The following is a 24,939-nucleotide window of genomic DNA, read 5'->3' as shown; positions in this document are numbered from 1 at the left end:
GCTCGGGCTTCAGAGGTCAGACCCCAGGGAGAGGACTGGGGTTGGCTGCGTGAACACAGCCTGAAGGGGGCTAGTGCGCCACGGCTAGCCAGGAGGGAGTCCTGGAAAAAGTCTAGACCTGCCAGAGATGTGAGAGACCATTGTTCAGGGTGCGCGAGGAGAGGGGATCCCCCTTCCCTGTCTGCCCACAGAAGGCAGAGCACCACCTAAACGAGCTCCAGAGATAGGCACAAGCTGTGGCTATCAGCTCGAACACCAGAGATGGGCATGAAATGCTAAGGCTGCTGCTGCCGCCACCAAGAAGCCTGTGTGCGGCACAGGTCACTCTCCACACCCACCCCAGGAGCCTGTGCAGCCCGCCACTGCCAGGGTCCTGGGATCCAGGGACAACTTCGCCGGGAGAACGCACGGCGCGCCTCAGGCTGGTGCAATGTCATGTTGCCTCTGCCGCCACAGGCTTGCCCCACATTCCAATTATAACTACCATACTCCTCCCTCCCCCACCAGCACGAGTGAGCCAGAGCCCCCTAACCAGCGCTGCTTTAAACCTGTCCTGTCTGGGCATGAACAGATGCCTGAGGGCGACCTACAGGCAGAGGTGGGTCCAAATCCAAAGCTGAACCCCAGGAGCTGTGCGAACAACGAAGAGAAAGGGAAAGCTCTCCCAGCAGCCTCAGGAGCAGCAGATTAAATCTCCACAGTCAACTTGAGGTACCTGCATCTGTGGAACACCTGAACAGACAACCAATCATCCCAAGATTGAGGCAGTGGACTTTGAGAGCAACTGTGGACTTCGGGTTTGCTGTCTGACACTGACTTGTTTCTGATTTTTAACTTAGTATAGTTTTTAATGCTTGTTATCATTGGTGGATTTGTTTATTGGTTTGGTTGCTCTCTTTTTATTACTTTTAAATTTTATTTTAACTATTTTATTTTATTATTTTTCGTTCTTTTTTTCCTCTCTTTTCTTCTGAGCCATGTGACTGACAGGGTCGTGGTGCTCTGGCCGGGCATCAGACCTGAGCCTCTGAGGTGGGAGAGCCAAGTTCAGGACATTGGACTACCAGAGACCCCCCGGGCCCACATAATATCAATCAGCAAGAGCTCTCCCAGAGATCTCCATCTCAATGCTAGACCTAGCTCCACTCAACGACCAGCAAGCTACAGTGCTGGACACCCTATGCCAAACAACTAGCAAGACAGAAACACAAACCCACCCATTAGCAGAGAGGCTGCCTAAAATCATAAGTTCACAGACACCACAAAACACACCATTGGACATGGCCCTGCCCACCAGAAAGACAAGATCCAGCCCCACCCATCAGAACACAGGCACCAATCCCCTCCATCAGGAAGCCTACACAAGCCACCGAACCAACCTTAGCCACTGGGGGCAGACACCAAAACCAAAGGGAACTACGAACTTACAGCCTGCAAAAAGGACACCCCAAACACAGTAAGTTAAATGAAATGAGAAGACAGAGAAATATGCAGCAGATGAAGGAGCAAAGTAAAAACCCACCAGACCAAACAAATGAAGAGGACACAGGCAGTCTACCTGAAAAAGAATTCAGAGTAATGGTAGTAAAGATGGTCCAAAATCTTGGAAACAGAATGGAGAAAATACAAGAAACGCTTAACAAGGACCTAGAAGAACTAAAGAGCAAACAAACGATGATGAACAACACAATAAATGAAAAGAAAAATTCTCTAGAAGGAATCAATAGCAGAAATAACTGGGGCAGAACAACAGAAAAGTGACCTGGAAGATAAAATAGTGGAAATAACTACTGCAGAGCAGAATAAAGAAAAAAGAATGAAAAGCATTGAGGACAGTCTCAGAGACCACTGGGACATTAAACTCCCGAACATTCGAATATAGGGGTCCCAGAAGAAGAGAAAAAGAAAGTGTCTGAGAAAATATTTGAAGAAATTATAGTTGAAAACTTCCATAACATGGGAAAGGAGATAGTCAATCAAGTCCAGGAAGCACAGAGTGTCCCATACAGGATAAATCCAAGGAGAAATACTCCTAGACACATATTATTCAAACTATCAAAAATTAAATACAAAGAAAAAATATTGAAAGCAGCACGGGAAAAGCAACAAGTAACATACAAGGGAATCCCCATAAGGTTAACAGCTGATCTTTTAGCAGAAACTCTGCAAGCCAGAAGGGAGTGGCAGGACATATTTAAAGTGATGAAAGGGAAAAACTTACAACCAAGATTACTCTACCCAGCAAGGATCTCATTTAGATTTGACAGAGAAATTAAAACCTTTAAAGACAAGCAAAAGGGCTTCCCTGGTGGCGCAGTGCTTGGGAGTCCACCTGCCGATGCAGGGGACGTGGGTTCATGCCCTGGTCCAGGAGGATCCCGTGTGCCGTGTAGTGGCTGGGACTGTGGGCCATGGCCGCTGAGCCTGCACGTCCGGAGCCTGTGCTCCGCGACGGGAGAGGCCATGGCAGTGAGAGGCCCGCGTACCACAAAAAAAAAAAAGACAAGCAAAAGAATTTAGCACCACCAAACCAGCTCTACAACAAATGCTAAAGAAATTTCTCTAGGCAGGAAACACAAGAGAAGGAAAAAACCTACAAAAACAAACCCAAAACAATTAAGAAAATGGTAATAAGAACATACATATCAATAATTACCTTAAATGTAAATGGATTAAATGCTCCAACCAAAAGACATAGACTGGCTGAATAGATACAAAAACAAGGCCCATATATAGCTGTCTACAAGAGAGTCACTTCAGACCTAGGGACACATACAGACTGAAAGTGAGGGGTTGGAAAAAGATATTCCACGCAAATGGAAATCAAAAGAAAGCTGGAGTAGCAATTCTCATATCAGACAAAAATAGCCTTTTTTTTTTTTTTTTTTTTTTGCGGTACACAGGCCTCTCACTGCTGTGGCCTCTCCTTCGCGGAGCACAGGCTCCGGACATGCAGGCCCAGCGGCCATGGCTTACGAGCCCAGCCGCTCCACGGCATGTGGGATCCTCCCAGACCGGGGCATGAACCCACGTCCCCTGCATCAGCAGGCGGACTCTCAACCACTGCGCCACCAGGGAAGCCCCAAAATAGACTTTAAAATAAAGACTATTACAAGAGAGAAAGAACAACACTACATAATGATCAAGGGATCAATCCAAGAAGATATAACAATTGTAAAATATTTATGCACCCAACATAGGAGCACCTCAATACATAAGGCAAATGCTAACAGCCATTAAAGGGGAAATCGACAGTAACACAATCATAGTAGGGGACTTTAACACCCCACTTTCACCAATGGACAGATCATCCAAAAGGAAAAAAATAAGAAAACACAAGCCTTAAATGACACATTAATAAACAAGATGGATTTAATTGATATTTATAAGACATTCCATCCAAAAACAACAGAATACACTTTCTTCTCAACTGCTCATGGAACATTCTCCAGGATAGATCATATCTTGGGTCACAAATTAAGCCTTGGTAAATTTAAGAAAATTGAAATCATATCAAGTATCTTTTCCGACCACAGTGCTATGAGACTAGATATCAATTACAGGAAAAAAACTGTAAAAAATAAAAACACATGGAGGATAAACAATACGCTACTAAATAACCAAGAGATCACTGGAGAAGTCAAAGAGAAAATCAAAATATACCTAGAAACAAATGACAATGAAAACACAATGACACAAAATCTATGGGATGCAGCAAAGGCAGTTCTAAGAGGGAAGTTTATAGCAATACAATCCTACCTCAGGAAACAAGAAACATCTCAAACAAACAACCTAACCTTACACCTAAAGCAATGAGAGAAAGAGGAACAAAAAAACCCCCAAAGTTAGCAGAAGGAAAGAAATCATAAAGATCAGATCAGAAATAAATGAAAAAGAAATGAAGGAAATGATAGCAAAGATCAATAAAACTAAAAGCTGGTTCTTTGAGAAGATAAACAAAATAGATAAACCACTAGCCAGACTCATCAAGAAAAAAAGGGAGAAGACTCAAATCAATAGAATTAGAAATGAAAAAGGAGAGGTAACAACTGACGCTGCAGAAATAAAAAAGATCATGAGAGATTACTACAAGCACCTCTATGCCAATAAAATGGACAACCTGGAAGAAATGGACAAATTCTTAGAAATGCACAAGCTGCCAAGACTGAATCAGGAAGAAATAGAAAATATGAACAGACCAATCACAAGCACTGAAATTGAAACTGTGATTAAAAATCTTCCAACAAACAACACCCAGGACCAGATGGCTTCACAGGAGAATTCTATCAAACATTTAGAGAAGAGCTAACACCTATCCTTCTCAAACTCTTCCAAAATATAGCAGAGGGAGGAACACTCCCAAACTCCTTCTACGAGGCCACCATCACCTTGATACCAAAACCAGACAAGGATGTCACAAAGAAAGAAAACTACAGGCCAATATCACTGATGAACATAGATGCAAAAATCCTCAACAAAATACTAGCAAACAGAATCCAACAGCACATTAAAAGGATCATACACCATGATCAAGTGGGGTTTATTCCAGGAATGTGAGGATTCTTCAGTATACGCAAATCAATCAATGTGATAAACCATATTAACAAATTGAAGGAGAAAAACCATATGATCATCTCAATAGATGCAGAGAAAGCTTTTGACAAAATTCAGCACCCATTTATGATAAAAACCCTGCAGAAAGTAGGCATAGAGGGAACTTTCCTCAACATAATAAAGGCCATATATGACAAGCCCACAGCAAACATCATCCTCAATGGTGAAAAACTGAAAGCATTTCCACTAAGATCAGGAACAAGACAAGGTTGCCCACTCTCACCACTCTTATTCAGCATAGTTTTGGAAGTTTTAGCCACAGCAATCAGAAGAAAAGGAAATAAAAGGAATCCAAATCGGAAAAGAAGAAGTAAAGCTATCACTGTTTGCAGATGACATGATACTATACATAGAGAATCCTAAAGATGCTACCAGAAAACTACTAGAGCTAATCAATGAATTTGGTAAAGTAGCAGGATACAAAATTAAGGCACAGAAATCTCTGGCATTCCTATATACTAATGATGAAAAATCTGAAAGTGAAATCAAGAAAACACTCCCATTTACCATTGCAACAAAAAGAATAAAATATCTAGGAATATACCTACCTAAGGAGACAAAAGACCTGTATGCAGAAAATTATAAGACACTGATGAAAGAAATTAAAGATGATACAAATAGATGGAGAGATATACCATGTTCTTGGATTGAAGAATCAACATTGTGAAAATGACTATACTGCCCAAAGCAATCTACAGATTCAATGCAATCCCTATCAAACTACCACTGGCATTTTTCACAGAACTAGAACAAAAAATTTTGCAATTTGTATGGAAACACAAAAGACCCCGAATAGCCAAAGCAATCTTGAGAACGAAAAAAGGAGCTGGAGGAACCAGGCTCCCTGACTTCAGACTATACTACAAAGCTACAGTAATCAAGACAGTATGGTACTGGCACAAAAACAGAAAGATAGATCAATGGAACAGGATAGAAAGCCCAGAGATAAACCCACGCACATATGGACACCTTATCTTTGATAAAGGTGGCAGGAATGTACAGTGGAGAAAGGACAGCCTCTTCAATAAGTGGTGCTGGGAAAACTGGACAGGTACATGTAAAAGTATGAGATTAGATCACTCCCTAACACCATACACAAAAATAAGCTCAAAATGGATTAAAGAACTAAATGTAAGGCCAGAAACTATCAAACTCTTAGAAGGAAAACATAGGCAGAACACTCTATGACATAAATCACGGCAAGATCCTTTCTGACCCACCTCCTAGAGTAATGGAAATAAAAACAAACAAATGGGACCTAATGAAACTTCAAAGCTTTTGCACAGCAAAGGAAACCATAAACAAGACCAAAAGACAACCCTCAGAATGGGAGAAAATATTTGCAAATGAAGCAACTGACAAAGGATTAATCTCCAAAATTTACAAGCAGCTCATGCAGCTCAATAACGAAAAAACAAACAACCCAATCCAAAAATGGGCAGAAGACCTAAACAGACATTTCTCCAAAGAAGATATACAGACTGCCAACAAACACATGAAAGAATGCTCAACATCATTAATCATTAGAGAAATGCAAATCAAAACTACAATGAGATATCATCTCACACCAGTCAGAATGGCCATCATCAAAAAATCTAGAAACAATAAATGCTGGAGAGGGTGTGAAGAAAAGGGAACACTCTTGCACTGCTGGTGGGAATGTGAATTGGTTCAGCCACTATGGAGAACAGTATGGAGGTTCCTTAAAAAACTACAAATAGAACTACCATATGACCCAGCAATCCCACTACTGGGCATATACCCTGAGAAAACCAAAATTCAAAAAGAGTCATGTACCAAAATGTTCATTGCAGCTCTATTTACAATAGCCCGGAGATGGAAACAACCTAAGTGCCCATCATCGGATGAATGGATAAAGAAGATGTGGCACATATATACAATGGAATATTACTCAGCCATAAAAAGAAACGAAATTGAGCTATCTGTAATGAGGTGGATAGACCCAGAGTCTGTCATACAGAGTGAAGTAAGTCAGAAAGAAAAAGACAAATACCGTATGCTAACACATATATATGGAATTTAAGGGGAAAAAAAATGTCATGAAGAACCTAGGGGTAAGACAGGAATAAACATGCAGACCTACTGGAGAACAGACTTGAGGATATGGGGAGGGGGAAGGGTGAGCTGTGACAGGGCGAGAGAGAGTCATGGACATATACACACTAACAAACGTAGTAAGGTAGATAGCTAGTGGGAAGCGGCCGCATGGCACAGGGATATTGGCTCGGTGCTTTGTGACAACCTGGAGGGGTGGGATAGGGAGGGTGGGAGGGAGGGAGAGAGACGCAAGAGGGAAGACATATGGGAACATATGTATATGTATAACTGATTCACTTTGTTATAAAGCAGAAACTAACACACCATTGTAAAGCAATTATACCCCAATAAAGATGTTAAAAAAAAAAGAAATGAAGGAAATGATAGCAAAGATCAATAAAACTAAAAGCTGGTTCTCTGAGAAGATAAACAAAATTGATAAACCATTAGCCAGACTCATCAAGAAAAAAGGGGAGAGGACTCAAATCAATAGAATTAGAAATGAAATAGAAGAAGTAACAACTGACACTGCAGAAATACATAGGATCATGTGACATTACTACAAGTAACTACATGCCAATAAAATGGACAACCTGGAAGAAATGGACAAATTCTTAGAAAAGCACAACCTTCTGAGACTGAATCAGGAAGAAACAGAAAATATAAACAGACCAATCACAAGCACTGAAATTGAAACTGTGATTACAAATCTTCCAACAAACAAAAGCCCAGGACTACATGGCTTCCCAGGTGAATTCTATCAAACATTTAGAGAAGAGCTAACACGGATCCTTCTCAAATTCTTCCAAAATATAGCAGAGGGAGGAAGACTCCCAAACTCCTTCTATGCGGCCACCATCACCCTGATAGCAAAACCAGACAAAGATGTCACAAAGAAAGAAAACTACAGGCCAATATCACTGATGAACATAGATGCAAAAATCCTCAACAAAATACTAGCAAACAGAATCCAACAGCACATTAAAAGGATCACACACCATGATCAAGTGGGATTTATCCCAGGAATGCAAGGATTCTTCAATATATGCAAATCAATCAATGTGATACACCATATTAATAAACTGAAGGATAAAAACCATATGATAATCTCAACAAATGCAGAAAAAGCTTTTGACAAAATTCAATACCCATTTATGATAAAAACTCTCCAGAAAGTAGGCACAGAGGGAACTTACCTCAACATGATAAAGGCCATATATGACAAACCCACAGCCAACATCATTCTCAGTGGTGAAAAAGAGAACCCATTTCCTCTAAGATCAGGAACAAGACAAGGTTGCCCACTCTCACCACTGTTATTCAACACAGTTTTGGAAGTTTTAGTCACAGCAATCAGAGAAGAAAAAGAAAAGGCATCCAAATCGGAAAAGAAGAAGGAAAACTGTCACTGTTTGCAGATGACATGATACTATACATCGAGAATCCTAAAGATGCCACCAGAAAACTAGCTAATCAATGAATTTGGTAAAGTAGCAGGATACAAAATTAATGCTCAGCAATCTCTTGCATTCCTATACACTAAGGATGAAAAATCTGAAAGAGGAATTAAGGAAACACTCCCATTTACCATTGCAACAAAAAGAACAGAATACCTTGGAATAAAACCTACCTAAGGAAACAAAAGACGGCTATACAGAAAACTATAAGACACTGATGAAAGAAATTAAAGAGGATTCAATCAGATGTAGAGATATACCATGTTCTTGGGTTGGAAGAATCAACATTGTGAAAATGAGTATACTACCCAAAGCAATCTACAGATTCAATGCAATCCCTATCAAGCTACCACTGGCATTTTTCACAGAACTAGAACAAAAAATTTCACAGTTTGTATGGAAACACAAAAGACCCCGAATAGCCAAATCAATCTTGAGAAAGAAAAATGGAGCTGGAGGAATCTGGCTCCCTGACTTCAGACTATACTACAAGGCTACAGTAATTCAGACAGTATGGTACTGACACAAAAAAGAAATATAGATCAATGGAACAGGGTAGAAAGCCCAGAGATAAACTCACACACATATGGTCACCTTATCTTTGATAAAGGAGGCAAGAATATACAATGGAGAAAAGACAGCCTCTTCAATAAGTGGTGCTGGGAAAACTGGACAGCTACATGTAAAAGAATGAAATTAGAACACTCCTTAACACTATACACATAAATAAACTCAAAATGGATTTAAGACCTAAATATAAGGCCAGACACTATAAAACTCTTAGAGGAAAACACAGGCAGAACACTCTATGACATAAATCACAGCAAGATCCTTTTTGACCCACCTCCTAGAGAAATGGAAATAAAAATAAACAAATGGGACCTAATGAAACTAAAAGCTTCTGCACAGCAAAGGAAACCATAAACAAGATGAAAAGACAACCCTCAGAATGGGAGAAAATACTTGCAAATGAAGCAGCTGACAATGGATTAACCTCCAAAATATACAAGCAGCTCTTGCAGCTCAATATCAGAAAAACAAACCCAATCCAAAAATGGGCAGAAGACCTAAAAAGACATTTCTCCAAAGAAGATATACAGATCACCAAGAAGCACATGAAAGGATGCGCAACATCACTAATCGTTAGAGAAATGCAAATCAAAACTACAATGAGATATCATCTCACACCAGTCAGAATGGCCATTATCTAAAAATCTACAAACAATAAATGCTGGAGAGGGTGTGGTGAAAAGGGAACCTTTTGCACTGTTGGTGGGAATGTAAACTGATACAGCCACTATGGAGAACAGTATGGAGATTCCTTAAAAAACTAAAAATAGAACTACCATACGACCGATCAATCCCACTACTGGCATATACCCAGAGAAAACCATAATTCAAAAAGAGTCATGTACCACAATGTTCACTGCAGCACTATTTACAATAGCCAGGACAGGGAAGCAACCTAAGTGTCCATCGACAGATGAATGGATAAAGAAGATGTGGCACATATATACAATGGAATATGACTCAGCCATAAAAAGAAACGAAATTGGGTCATTTGTAGAGACGTGGATGGACCTATTGACTATCATACAGAGTGAGGTAAGTCAGAAAGAGAAAAACAAATATTGTATGCTAACACATACATATATATGGAATCTAAAAAAAAAAAAGGTTCTGAAGAACCTAGGGGCAGGACAGGAATAAAGATGCAGACATAGGGGGACCTTGATGATGGCGGAAGAGTGAGACGCGGAGATCACCTTCCTCCCCACAGATACACCAGAAATACGTCTACACGTGGAACAACTCCTACAGAACACCTACTGAAGGCTGGCAGAAGACCTCAGACCTCCCAAAAGGCAAGAAACTCCCCCACGTACCTGGGTAGGGCAAAAGAAAAAAAAAAAGAAAAAACAGAGACAAAAGAATAGGGACGGCACCTGCACCAGTGGGAGAGAGCTGTGAAGGAGGAAAAGTTTCCACACACTAGGAAGCCCCTTCGCAGGCGGAGACTGCGGGTGGCAGAGGGGGGAAGCTTCAAAGCCGCGGAGGAGAGCGCAGCCACAGGGGTGTGGAGGGCAAAGCGGGGAGATTCCCGCACAGAGGATCGGTGCCGACCGGCACTCACCAGCCCGAGAGGCTTGTCTGCTCACCCGCCGGGGCGGGCGGGCCTGGGAGCTGAGGCACGGCTTCGGTCGGAGCGCAGGGAGAGAACTGGGGTTGGCGGCTTGAACACAGCCTGAAGGGGGTTAGTGCGCCACGGCTAGCCGGGAGGGAGTCCGGCAAAAACTCTGCACCTGCCGAAGAGGCAAGAGACTTTTTCTTCCCTCTTTGTTTCCTGGTGCGTGAGGAGAGGGGTTTAAGAACGCTACTTAAAGGAACTCCAGAGACGGGCACGAGCCGCGGCTAAAAGCGCGAACCCCAGAGACGGGCGGGAGACGCTAAGGCTGCTGCTGCCGCCAAGGGGCCTGTGTGCGAGCACAGGTCACTCTCCACACCCTTCTTCCGCGGAGCCTGTGCAGCCCGCCACTGCCAGGGTCCCGGGATCCAGGGACAACTTCCCCGGGAGAACGTACGGCGGACCTCAGGCTGGTGCAAAGTCACGCCGGACTTTGCCGCCGCAGGCCCGCCCCGCACTCCGTGGCCCTCCCTCCCCGCCGGCCTGAGTGCACCAGAGCCCCCGAATCAGCGGCTCCTTTAACCCCGTCCTGTCTGAGCAAAAAACAGACGCCCTCCAGCGACCTACACGCAGAGGCAGGGCCAAATCCAAAGCTGAGCCCCTGGGAGCTGTGAGAACAAAGAAGAGAAGGGGAAATCTCTCCCAGCAGCCTCAGAAGCAGCGGATTAAAGCTCCACAATCAACTTGATGTACCCTGCATCTGTGGAATACATGAATAGACAACCAATCATCCCAAATTAAGGAAGTGGACTTTAGGAGCAAGATCTATTATTTTTTTCCCTATTCCTCTTTTTGTGAATGTGTATGTGTATGCTTCTGTGTGAGATCTTGTCTGTATAGTCTTGCTTCCACCATTTGTCCTAGGGTTCTATCCGTCCATGGTTTTTTTTTTAATTTTTTAAATTTTAAAATTTAAAAAATTTAAATTTTTAATTTAAAAAATTTAAAAAATTTAAAAAATTTTAAAATTTAAAATTTAATTTAAATTTAATTTAATTTAAAAAATTTTTAAATTTTTAAATTTTAAATTTAAATTAAAAATTAACTTTTAATTTAAATTTAATTTAAAAAATTTTAAATTTTAAAATTTAATTTAAATTTATAAATTTAATTTAAATAAAATTTAAATCTAAAATTTAAATTTTTAAATTAAATTTAAAAAAAGTTTAAATTTTAAAGTTTTAAATTTTTTAAAATTTTTTAAAAATTTTAAAATTTTTTAAAAAATTTTTTCTTAATAATCAATTTTAATTTTAATAACGTTTTTATACTTTACCTTTGTTCTTTCTTTCTTTCCTTCCTTCCTTCCCTCCTTTAGACAATGAATCATCCCAAATTGAGGAGGTGGTCTCTGACAGAAAGATTTATGATTTTTCCCCCTTTACCTCTTTTAGTGAGGGTGTATGTGTATGCTTCTGTGTAAGATTTCGTCTGTATAGCTTTGCTTCCAACGTTTGTCCTAAGGTTCTATCCCTTTTTTTTTCTAAATAAGAATTTTTTAATTCAATAACTTTATTATACTTTTATTTTTACTGTATCTTCTGTCTTTTTTCCTTCTTTCCCTCTCTCCTTCCTTCCTCCCTCCCTCCCTCCTTTCTTTCCTTCTTGCCTTCTTTCCTTCTTTGCTTCTTTCTTTCTTCCTTCCCTCCTTTCCTTCTTTCTTTCCTCATACTTCTACTAATTCCCTCTACTTTTTCTCCCTTTTATTCTGAGCCGTGTGGATGAAAGGCTCTTGGTGCTCCAGCCAGGAGTCAGGGCTCTACCTCTGAGGTAGGAGAGCCAACTTCAGGACACTGGTCCACAAGAGACCTCCCAGCTCCACATAATATCAAACGGCGAAAATCTCCCAGATACCTCCATCTTAACACCAGCACCCAGCTTCACTCAACGACCAGCAAGCCACAGTGCTGGACAACCTATGCCAAACAACTAGCAAAACAGGAACACAACCCCACCCATTAGCAGAGAGGCTGCCTAAAATCATAATAAGGCCACAGACACCCCAAAACACACGACCAGACGTGAACCTGCCCACTAGAGAGACAAGATCCAGCCTCATCCACCAGAACACAGGCACTAGTCCCCTCCACCAGGAAGCCTACACAACCCACTGAACCAACCTTAGCCACTGGAAACAGACATCAAAAACAGCGGGAACTACGAACCTGCAGTCTGCAAAAAGGAGACCCCAAACACAGTAAGATAAGCAAAATGAGAAGACAGAAAAACATACAGCAGATAAAGGAGCAAGATAAAAATGCACCAGACCTAACAAATGCAGAGGAAATAGCCAGTCTACCTGAAAAAGAATTCAGAATAATGATAGATGATCCGAAATCTTGGAAATAGAATGGACAAAATGCAAGAAACAGTTAACAAGGACCTAGAAGAAATAAAGATGAAACAAGCAATGATGAACAACACAATAAATGAAATTAAAAGTACTCTAGATGGGATCAATAGCAGAATAACTGAGGCAGAAGAACGGATAAGGGACCTGGAAGATAAAATAGTGGAAATAACTACTGCAGAGCAGAATAAAGAAAAAAGAATGAAAAGAACTGAGGACAGTCTCAGAGACCTCTGGGACAACATTAAACGCACCAACATTCGAATTATAGGGGCTCCAGAAGAAAAAAAGAAAGAGACTGAGAAAATATTTGAAGAGATTATAGTTGAAAACTTCCCTAATATGGGAAAGGAAATAGTTAATCAAGTCCAGGAAGCACAGAGAGTCCCATACAGGATAAATACAAGAAGAAATACGCCAAGACACATATTAATCAAACTGTCAAAAATTAAATACAAAGAAAGCATATTAAAAGCAGCAAGGGAAAAACAACAAATAACACATAAGGGAATCCCCATAAGGTTAACAGCTGATCTCTCAGCAGAAACCCTACAAGCCAGAAGGGAGTGGCAGGACATACTGAAAGTGATGAAGGAGAAAAACCTGCAGCCAAGACTACTCTACCCAGCAAGGATCTCATTCAGATTTGATGGAGAAATTAAAACCTTTACAGACAAGCAAAAGCTGAGAGAGTTCAGCACCACCAAACCAGCTTTACAACAAATGCTAAAGGATCTTCTCTAGGCAAGAAACACAAGAGAAGGAAAAGACCTACAATAACGAACCCAAAACAATTAAGAAAATGGGAATGGGAACATACATATCGATAATTACCTTAAATGTAAATGGACTAAATGCTCCCACCAAAAGACACAGATTAGCTGAATGGATACAAAAACAAGACCCTCATATATGCTGTCTACAAGAGACCCACTTCAGACCTAGAGACACATACAGACTGAAAGTAAGGGGATGGAAAAAGATATTCCATGCAAATGGAAACCAAAAGAAAGCTGGAGTAGCAATTCTCATATCAGACAAAATAGACTTTAAAATAAGGACTATTAAAAGAGACAAAGAAGGACACTACATAATGATCAAGGGATTGATCCAAGAAGAAGATATAACAATTGTAAATATTTATGCACCCAACATAGGAGCACCTCAATACATAAGGCAAATACTAACAGCCATAAAAGGGGAAATCGACAGTAACACATTCATAGTAGGGGACTTAAACACCCCACTTTCACTCATGGAGAGATCATCCAAAAGGAAAATAAATAAGGAAACACAAGCTTTAAATGATACATTAAACAAGATGGACTTAATTGATATTTATAGGACACTCCATCCAAAAACAACAGAATACACTTTCTTCTCAACTGCTCATGGAACATTCTCCAGGATAGATCATATCTTGGGTCACAAATCAAGCCTTGGTAAATTTAAGAAAATTGAAATTGTATCAAGTATCTTTTCTGACCACAACGCCATGAGACTAGATATCAATTACAGGAAAAGATCTGTAAAAAATAAAAACACATGGAGGCTAAACAATACACTACTTAATAATGAAGTGATCACTGAAGAAATCAAAGAGGAAATCAAAAAATACCTAGAAACAAATGACAATGGAGACACAACGACCCCAAACCTATGGGATGCAGCAAAAGCAGTTCTAAGGGGGAAGTTTATAGCAATACAAGCCCACCTTAAGAAGCAGGAAACATCTCGAATAAACAACCTAACCTTGCACCTCAAGCAATTAGAGAAAGAAGAACAAAAAAACCCCAAAGCTAGAAGGAAAGAAATCATAAAAATCAGATCAGAAATAAATGAAAAAGAAATGAAGGAAACAATAGCAAAGATCAATAAAACTAAAAGCTGGTTCTTTGAGAAGATAAACAAAATAGATAAACCACTAGCCAGACTTATCAAGAAAAAAAGGGAGAAGACTCAAATCAATAGAATTAGAAATGAAAAAGGAGAGGTAACAACTGACACTGCAGAAATAAAAAAGATCATGAGAGATTACTACAAGCACCTCTATGCCAATAAAATGGACAACCTGGAAGAAATGGACAAATTCTTAGAAATGCACAACCTACCAAGACTGAATCAGGAAGAAATAGAAAATATGAACAGACCAATCACAAGCACTGAAATTGAAACTATGATTAAAAATCTTCCAACAAACAAAAGCCCAGGACCAGATGGCTTCACAGGCGAATTCTATCAAACATTTAGAGAAGAGCTAACACCTATCCTTCTCAAACTCTTCCAAAATATAGCAGAGGGAGGAACACTCCCAAACTCCTTCTACGAGGCCACCATCACCTTGATACCAAAACCAGACAAGGATGTCACAAAGAAAGAAAACTACAGGCCAATATCACTGATGAACATAGATGCAAAAATCCTCAACAAAATACTAGCAAACAGAATCCAACAGCACATTAAAAGGATCACACACCATGATCAAGTGGGGTTTATTCCAGGAATGTGAGGATTCTTCAGTATACGCAAATCAATCAATGTGATACACCATATTAACAAATTGAAGGAGAAAAACCATATGATCATCTCAATAGATGCAGAGAAAGCTTTTGACAAAATTCAACACCCATTTATGATAAAAACCCTGCAGAAAGTAGGCATAGAGGGAACTTTCCTCAACATAATAAAGGCCATATATGACAAGCCCACAGCAAACATCATCCTCAGTGGTGAAAAACTGAAAGCATTTCCACTAAGATCAGGAACAAGACAAGGTTGCCCACTCTCACCACTCTTATTCAACATAGTTTTGGAAGTTTTAGTCACAGCAATCAGAGAAGAAAAGGAAACAAAAGGAATCCAAATCGGAAAAGAAGAAGTAAAGCTGTCATTGTTTGCAGATGACATGATACTATACATAGAGAATCCTAAAGATGCTACCAGAAAACTACTAGAGCTAATCAATGAATTTGGTAAAGTGGCAGGATACAAAATAAATGCACAGAAATCTCTGGCATTCCTATATACTAATGATGAAAAATCTGAAAGTGAAATCAAGAAAACACTCCCATTTACCATTGCAACAAAAAGAATAAAATATCTAGGAATAAACCTACCTAAGGAGACAAAAGACCTGCAGAAAATTATAAGACCTGCAGAAAATTATAAGACATTGATGAAAGAAATTAAAGATGATACAAATAGATGGAGAGATATACCATGTTCTTGGATTGGAAGAATCAACATTGTGAAAATGACTCTACTACCCAAAGCAATCTATAGATTCAATGCAATCCCTATCAAACTACCACTGGCATTTTTCACAGAACTAGAACAAAAAATTTTGCAATTTGTATGGAAACACAAAAGACCCTGAATAGCCAAAGCAATCTTGAGAACGAAAAAAGGAACTGGAGGAACCAGGCTCCCTGACTTCAGACTATACTACAAAGCTACAGTTATCAAGACAGTATGGTACTGGCACAAAAACAGAAAAATAGATCAATGGAACAGGATAGAAAGCCCAGAGATAAACCCACGCACATATGAACACCTTATCTTTGATAAAGGTGGCAGGAATGTACAGTGGAGAAAGGACAGCCTCTTCAATAAGTGGTGCTGGGAAAACTGGACAGGTACATGTAAAAGTATGAGATTAGATCACTCCCTAACACCATACACAAAAATAAGCTCAAAATGGATTAAAGAACTAAATGTAAGGCCAGAAACTATCAAACTCTTAGAAGGAAAACATAGGCAGAACACTCTATGACATAAATCACAGCAAGATCCTTTCTGACCCACCTCCTAGAGTAATGGAAATAAAAACAAAAATAAACAAATGGGACCTAATGAAACTTCAAAGCTTTTGCACAGCAAAGGAAACCATAAACAAGACCAAAAGACAACCCTCAGAATGGGAGAAAATATTTGCAAATGAAGCAACCGACAAAGGATTAATCTCCAAAATTTACAAGCAGCTCATGCAGCTCAATAACAAAAAAAACAAACAACCCAATCCAAAAATGGGCAGAAGACCTAAATAGACATTTCTCCAAAGAAGATATACAGACTGCCAACAAACACATGAAAGAATGCTCAACATCATTAATCATTAGAGAAATGCAAATCAAAACTACAATGAGATATCATCTCACACCAGTCAGAATGGCCATCATCAAAAAATCTAGAAACAATAAATGCTGGAGAGGGTGTGAAGAAAAGGGAACACTCTTGCACTGCTGGTGGGAATGTGAATTGGTTCAGCCACTATGGAGGTTCCTTAAAAAACTACAAATAGAACTACCATATGACCCAGCAATCCCACTACTGGGCATATACCCTGAGAAAACCAAAATTCAAAAAGAGTCATGTACCAAAATGTTCATTGCAGCTCTATTTACAATAGCCCGGAGATGGAAACAACCTAAGTGCCCATCATCGGATGAATGGATAAAGAAGATGTGGCACATATATACAATGGAATATTACTCAGCCATAAAAAGAAACGAAATTGAGCTATTTGTAATGAGGTGGATAGACCTAGAGTCTGTCATACAGAGTGAAGTAAGTCAGAAAGAAAAAGACAGGTACTGTATGCTAACACATATATATGGAATTTAAGAAAAAAAAAATGTCATGAAGAACCTAGGGGTAAGACAGGAATAGAGACTCAGACCTCCTAGAGAACGGACTTGGGGTTATGGGGAGGGGGAAGGGTGAGCTGTGACAGGGCGGGGGGGGAGTCATGGACACGTACACACTAACAAACATAGTAAGGTAGATAGCTACTGGGAAGCAGCTGCATGGCACAGGGATATTGGCTTGGTGCTTTGTGACAGCCTGGAGGGGTGGGATGGGGAGGGTGGGAGGGAGGGAGACACAAGAGGGAGGACATATGGGAACATATGTTTATGTATGACTGATTCACTTTGTTATAAAGCAGAAACTAACACACCATTGTAAAGCAATTATACCCCAATAAAGATGTTAAAAAAAAAAAAAGATGCAGATATAGAGAATGGACTTGAGGACACAGGGAGGGGGAAGGATAAGCTGGGACGAAGTGAGAGAGTGGCATGGACATATATACACTACCACATGTAAAATAGATAGCTAGTGGGAAGCAGCCACATAGCACAGGGAGATCAGCTCAGTGCTTTGTGTCCACCTAGAGGGGTGGGATAGGGAGGGTGGGAGGGCGATGCAAGAGGGAGGAGATATGGGGATATATGTATACGTATAGCTGATTCACTTTGTTATACGGCAGAAACTAACACACCATTGTAAATCAATTATACTCCAATAAAGATGTTAAAAAAAAAAAAGTTGGGGATGTCCTGCTGCAGCCTCTGCCCTGAGGAAGTTACCAAGGCTGGAGGATGGTGCTCGCTGTTACCCGCTGCACGGTACTCCCCGGCATCCAGAAACTCCCAGTGCCAAGCGGAACCCCCACAAGGGGCGAAGTGCACAGAAGCCACCGAGACTACACCACTGGGAAGCAGACACCGTCGAATCCACCTGCTGTCCCTGCCAACACACTTACCTAGTTCATCTTTTGATCTCCCCGATGCAAAAAACGATCGGCTCAGCTCATAGCCACCGAAGAAGAAGAAGTAGCCCGGTACTTCTCGAAGTAAAGTGCTCGAGAGTCCATGGTAGAAGCCCAAGGGGCCGTCCTTCCTAAGGATACTCTTCACGACAGACCAAACTGTGCTGGGGGGACACACGGGGTGACAGATAAGAACAGCATTCACACCCAACTAGCAGACCTGATGGAGCTCCAACAAGGAAGTAGCTCATTTTATAAACAGAGGAACCAGAATTCCAGCAATAAAAGGTTTTTGTGGGAAGGAAATATCTCCGAGAAAGACAAGTTTACAATTATTTTGTAACAAGTTTTATTACTTGAACTAGTCTGTGTAAAGATATTTTATGACAACGAATGCATACATTTCTAGAAATCGTTGTCAAAGATCTAAAAGAGCCAATACCCATTTTTTCAGTAGTAAGTGAAATTACAATGAGATTGTCCAAACTCAGAGCAAATAAAATGGCACTGTACGTGCCCAGTCCCTTACCTGCCTTGATTCCTATCTCCTCAGCCTTTCTTTTGAGCTTGTGTATTTTGAGGGAATTGGTTCAGGTGTTTAGGGTTTGTTTTGTTTTGCATTCGTCCAGGGAAGTGAGCAACAAGCCTTAAATGTTACTTAAAGGCAAGACAAAAGAAATTCCCAGAGCTGAGCTCTAGCTCCTGTAAGGCTCTAGATGCACCCAGTATTTAGTTCTTAGCGAGGTCGGTGTGTAAACATTTTTTACTTGAAGCAGATCAGAGCCTGCGGGAGCCAGAACACGGGCACTTTCCGTGCAGGCTCCTCTTCCTGGTGGTGTAGCGGCGCAGGCCTATCCCTGGGAGGAGAAGCACCACAAACCACCCGTCAGCTTAGCCAGCCCCTCACTCCTCACTTTGTTCTCAGCAGGTGACCTGGCTTGGATCAGGGAAGGATCAGGCCCCCAGGAACAAAGGCCACCTGCTTTTATTGATGATCTTCCTTCCCAGGCATTACCCCCTAGCCAGGCCCTGCCTGCAGTGCCCCCTCCTTCTATCAATACAATGAAGAAGAAACAAAGTCATCCCACTCCACACACTTAGCCTGCTTCCAATCCAGGTCTTAACCCCAAGCTACCAAATCCCAGGCTTGGGCACTGCTATACCTAAAATACAGTTAGCCAATATTTACTTTTGTACAGAGTGTCCGTCTACCTAAGTCCTTTGGATCTAACAATTGCTTTCTTTAAAAATACTTTAAACGACTTTTAAGGGACCCAAGGGCAACTTTCTGGGTGCTGTTCATGATCTGTTTCTTTATCTAGGTACCAGTTTACAAAGGCGTGTTCATTTTGTCACTACTTGTGGAACTGCACACCTAGGATTTCCTGTGATTTCTGGGTGTGTTCCTGTTACTGTGTGTACACTGTATCTCAATAAAAAAGCATTAAAGACTTAAAGTTTTGAACTTCTAGGCTATGAATAATTGATTTGAATTTCTTGTAATGAATCTCACAGGTGCAGGAAATAGGGCGCTATTATGAACCCCATCCTCACTGGATGGAAAGTGATGACTCTAAAAATGGTCAGTTTACCTAATGGTTTTTCCCAGGAGATTTACTGGCTTTGAGTTAACTTTAGCAACAACCACGAGCAAACCTTTAGTTTAGATAAATAAGCAAGTTTTGAGATTAACAAGGATAATAAACTGATTTTCAATTCAAATATATAATAAATCAGATTCTATATGATACATACACTCACAGGGTAACTAGAATCTGTTTTCAAGACAGAGTTGGAGAGTGACTGGATCACTGAAGACTTGCTATGCTTACGAGGGTTTGCGTGGATGTTTTCAGAAGCTGACTGGTTTGTAGGTGCACTTGAAGGATTCGGGAGGAGGTAAGGAAGTCACTGCTAGAACCTGGGATGATCAGCCTGAGCGCCCAGGTGCTGGGGAGACTGGGGAGTGAGCAAATACTCAACCCAGAATCCAAACTGGCAGCTAGGAAAAGCCCAGCCCTCGATTCCAAAGCTGCTGCTACGTGCCTCCCAGTATAGTTGGGGGTCATGCCTCATGCACTCCACAGGCCAGAAGGGGTGTACGCCCCTGCTTCTCCACTTTTGGGATATTAAATACTTGCCTACAACGTTCTATGGGGTGGATGGTGATTCCAACCACCACAGACAGTGTGTTCAGAAAATTATCCTCAGAGTGGTGGTGGAGAGGGGTGTTTGGACTAGATAAACTGTTTCTCTGCCACTTAATTTTAGTACAACATAAAATTTAAATATAAAAAAATTTAAAAATTTAAAAATTTAAAAATACGGGATACACCAAGGCAACAAGACCCCACGTTTGTGCCCAAGCAGCACTTACTTCTGGCTTTTGGCTATCTTTCCCGACATCTCCATTTCATACATGGTCTGCAGTCGGCACTTCACAAGCTCAGTGGGGCAGAGGACCAGAGCAGCAAAGGCAGAGGCAAAGGAACCAGCAGCTGCATTCTGCAGATCACTGGAAGGACGCAAGCACAGGAGGCGGTTACCCACCCATTATTCATTCGCTCGGTCTCAGCATGCCGAAACACTGGTGGTAAAGGAGAGCAAGCTTGAGGGGAGAAGAAGACTTCCTCAGTGCCCACGAGGCACCTGTTGCTTCCTCTGAGGAGCCCACGACCCTGTGAGGGTGACAGCAGTACCCCAATTTTCATATGGCGAAAATGACGCTTAGAGATGCCACGAACTGTGCTCAGAGTCACACAGCTGCTAAGCGGCAACGCTAGGTTTCAAACCCAGGTCTGCCTGATTGCAAGCCCGTGTTCCTTTATTAGGCATAGCTCTGTGGGCTGGACGTTTGTGCCCCTCACCCCCAGATTCCTAAGTTGAAGCCATAACCCCCAATGTGATGGTATTTGGAGGAAGGCCCTTGGGAGGTAGTTAGGTTTAGATGAGGTCAGGAGGGTGCAATCCTCTTGATGAGATTGGTGTCCCTGTAAGAAGAGACCGGAGAGCTGGCTGGCGCTCTCTCCACCATGTGAGAACACAGCCAGCTGTCCCTCTGCAAACCAGCAAGAGGACCTTCACCAGACACTGAATCAGCCGGCATCTTGTTCTTGGACTTTCCAGCCTCCAGAGCTATGAGAAACAAAGTTTTGTTGTTTAAACCACCCAGCCTGGGGTATTTTGTTCTAGCAGAGCCAGAACTAAGACAGAAGTGACACAGAAAAACCAAACCAAACCAAACAATGTGGGGGAAAAAATTCCCTATGGTCCCACCACCCCAACACACACACTATTAATACTTCAGTGTGTTTGCCACTGAGCTTTAAATAAAAACAGGTTTCGAGGCCATCCCTGCGTGCCTCTGGATTCAGCCCAGGACAACCACAAGTGTAATGTAACTGCTGCAGATGAAAACCCAGGATACATTTTTAACCAAAATGTTGCTCATTGAAAAAAGATTTCCCAGTTCAGCTGATGACCTCCCGGACCTCAGCTGCAGAGGGCATGAGGTGGGCCAGTGGTGCTGCCAGTGTGAGTCAGCAAGCTCGACGGTTGTAGGGCAAAGGGAGAAGCTGGAGATATAAATGGAAAATGAATGCACATAGTACAAAAATGCAAGAATTCACTTCATCTCACATGGGTTCAGTACCACCAGCCTCAGTCACCAGCAGGGGAGTGAAACTGGAAAGAATACGGGGGAAAGTACAAGAAACAAATCGCCAGGAAGACTCCTGAGAGTTCACGGGGGTCAGCAAAGGAGACCCTCTCCAAGCCTTGGGAGGACGTTCTGTCACGAGAGCACCGCTGGCACCTACGGGGACGATCTTTAGTTGCACAGAAAGGACTGAGCTGCTCACAGCAACAACTAGCTGTGACACTCGCCTGTTAACTGCCAGCATCCGGCTGTCACTGGACGACCAGAACTCACAGACCTCCAGGAGCCCCCAAAGGTAACCCCCTAGGCAGCCTGCCCAGGTGGCGAGGTCCCCTCACGATTTCTCTTCCATCTGTGAGCAGAGAAGCCTAACAGACCTACCATATTCAACTGTCCTAAAGTTACAAAAAACCACCCCACTCACACCAATGGACAGATCATCCAGACAGAAAATCAATAAGGAAACACAGGCCTTAAATGACATATTAGACCAGATGGACTTAATTGGTATTTGTAGAACATTCCATCAGAAAGCAGCAGAATACACATTCTTCTCAAGTGCACATGGAGCATTCTCCAGGATAGACCACATGCTAGGCCACAAAGCAAGCCTTGGTAAATTTAAGAAAACTGAAATCATATCAAGCATCTTTTCCAACCACAACACTATGAGATTGGAAGTCAATCACAGGAAAAAAAAAACTGTAAGAAACACAAACACGTGGAGGCTGAACAGTATTACTAAACAACCAATGGATCACTGAAGAAATCAAAGAGGAACTAAAAAAATACCTAGACACAAATGACAACAGAAACACTACAATCCAAAACCTATGGGATGCAGCAAAAGCACTTCTAAGAGGGAGGTTTATAGCAATACAATCTTACCTCAGGAAACAAAAAGAAAAATCTCAAACAACCTAACCTTACACCTAAGGCAACTAGAGAAAGAAGAACAAAACCCAAAGTTAGTGGAAGGAAAAAAATCATAAAGATCAGAGCAAAGGGCTTCCCTGGTGGCGCAGTGGTTGAGTCTGCCTGCCGATGCAGGGGACACGGGTTCATGCCCCGGTCCGGGAAGATCCCACATGCCGTGGAGCGGCTGGGCCCGTGAGCCATGGCCGCTGAGCTTGCGCGTCCGGAGCCTGTGCTTGGCAAAGGGAGAGGCCACAACAGTGAGAGGCCTGCGTGCAGCAAAAAAAAAAAAAAAAAGATCAGAGCAGAAATAAATGAAATAGAGATGAAGGAAACAGTAGAAAAGATCAATGAAAGTAAAAGCTGGTTCTTTGAAAAGATAAGCAAAATTCATAAAGCTTTAGCCAGATTCATCAAGAAAAAAAGGGAGAGGGCTCAAATCAATAAAACTAGAAATGAAAAAAGTTATAACCGACACCACAGAAATACAAAGGATCCTAAGAGACTACTACAAGCAACTATATGCCAATAAAATGGACAACCTAGAAGAAACAGACAAATTCTTAGAAAGGTACAACCTTGTAAGACTGAACAAGGAAGAAACAGAAACTATGAACAGACCAATCACAACTAATGAAATTCAAACTGTGATTAAAAAACTCCCAACAAACAAAAGTCCAGGACCAGATGGCTTCACAGGCAAATTCTATCAAACATTTAGAGAAGAGTTAACACCCATTCTTCTGAAACTATTCCAAAAAATTTCAGAGGAAGGAACACTCCCAAACTCATTCTATGAGGCCACCATCACCCTGATACCAAAACCAGACAAAGATATAACAAAAAAGGAAAATTACAGGCCAATATCACTGATGAACACAGATGCAAAAATCCTCAACAAAATACTAGCAAACTGAATCCAACAATACATTAAAAGGGTCATACACCATGATCAAGTGGGATTTATCCCAGGGATGCAAGGATTCTTCAATATCCACAAATCAATCAGTGTGATAGACCACATTAACAAACTGAAAAATAAAAACCATACGATCAACAATAGATTCAGGAAAAGCTTTTGACAAAATTCAACACCCATTTATGATAAAAACTCTCCAGAAAGTGGGCACAGAGGGAACTTAGCTCAACATAGTAAAGGCCATATAGGACAAACCCACAGTTAACATCATTCTTAACGGTGAAAAGCTGAAAAGCATTTCCTCTAAGATGAGGAATGAGACAAGGATGTCCACTCTGGCCACTTTTATTCAACATAGTTTTGGAAGTCCTAGCCATGGCAATCAAAGAAGAAAAAGAAATAAAAGGAATCGAAATTGGAATAGAAGTAAAGCCATCACTGTCTGCAGATGGCATGATCTAAACATAGAAAATCCTGAACATGCTACCAAGAAACTACTAGAACTCATCAATGAATTCAATAAAGTTGCAGGATACAAAATTACTACTCAGAAATCTCTTGCATTCCTATGTACTTACTACAAAAGATCAAAAAGAGAAATTAAGGAAACAATCCCATTTACCATCACATCAAAAAGAATAAAATACCTAGGAATAAACCTACCTGAGTAGGCAGAAAACCTGTACTCTGAAAACTATAAGACACTGATGAAAGAAATCAAAGATGACATAAACAGGGGAATTCTGCAGCAGTCCAGTGTTTAGGACTCCATGCTTTCACTGCAGAGGGCCTGGGTTCAATACCTTGTTGGGGAACTAACATCCCACAAGCCATGTGGCACGGTCACACACACAAAAAAAAATACCATGCTCTTGGATTGGAAGAATATTGTCAAAATGACATACTACCCAAGGCAATCTACAGATTCAATGCAGTCCCTATCAAACTACCAATGGCATTTTTCACAGAACTGGAACAAAAAATTTTTTCATCTGTCTGGAAACACAAAAGACCTCAAATAGCCAAAGCAATCCTGAGAAAGAGAAAAGGAGCTGGAGGAATCAGACTCCCTGACTTCAGACTATACTACAAAGCTACAGTAATCATAACAGTATGGTACTGGCACAAAAACAGAAATATAGATCAATGGAACAGGAAAGAAATCCCAGAAATAAACCCACACACCTATGCTCAGTTAATCCATGACAAAGGAGGCAAGAATAAACAATGGA

At 41.2% G+C, this 24,939-nt stretch overlaps 1 protein-coding gene across 2 annotated transcripts in view; it reads right to left on the bottom strand.

Annotated features, from left to right (window-relative positions):
• Positions 1-24,939, bottom strand: part of SLC25A15 (solute carrier family 25 member 15) — an 80,163-nt gene that overhangs the window by 43,043 nt on the left and 12,181 nt on the right. For both annotated transcript variants that reach the window (XR_009559763.1, XM_030882427.3), the window contains exons 4-5: positions 20,593-20,730; positions 18,210-18,379 (exon numbers count right to left, since the gene is read on the bottom strand). Coding sequence is in view for 1 of the 2 variants with exons in the window: in XM_030882427.3 (XP_030738287.1) it covers positions 18,210-18,379; positions 20,593-20,730 (308 nt within the window). In the remaining variant the exon portion in view is untranslated. The remainder of the gene's footprint in view (positions 1-18,209; positions 18,380-20,592; positions 20,731-24,939) is intronic.

The sequence above is a fragment of the Globicephala melas genome, chromosome 18, assembly GCF_963455315.2.
Source record: "Globicephala melas chromosome 18, mGloMel1.2, whole genome shotgun sequence".
NCBI classification, from domain to species: Eukaryota; Metazoa; Chordata; class Mammalia; order Artiodactyla; family Delphinidae; genus Globicephala; species Globicephala melas.
This window is presented reverse-complemented; position numbering and strand designations above follow the sequence as displayed.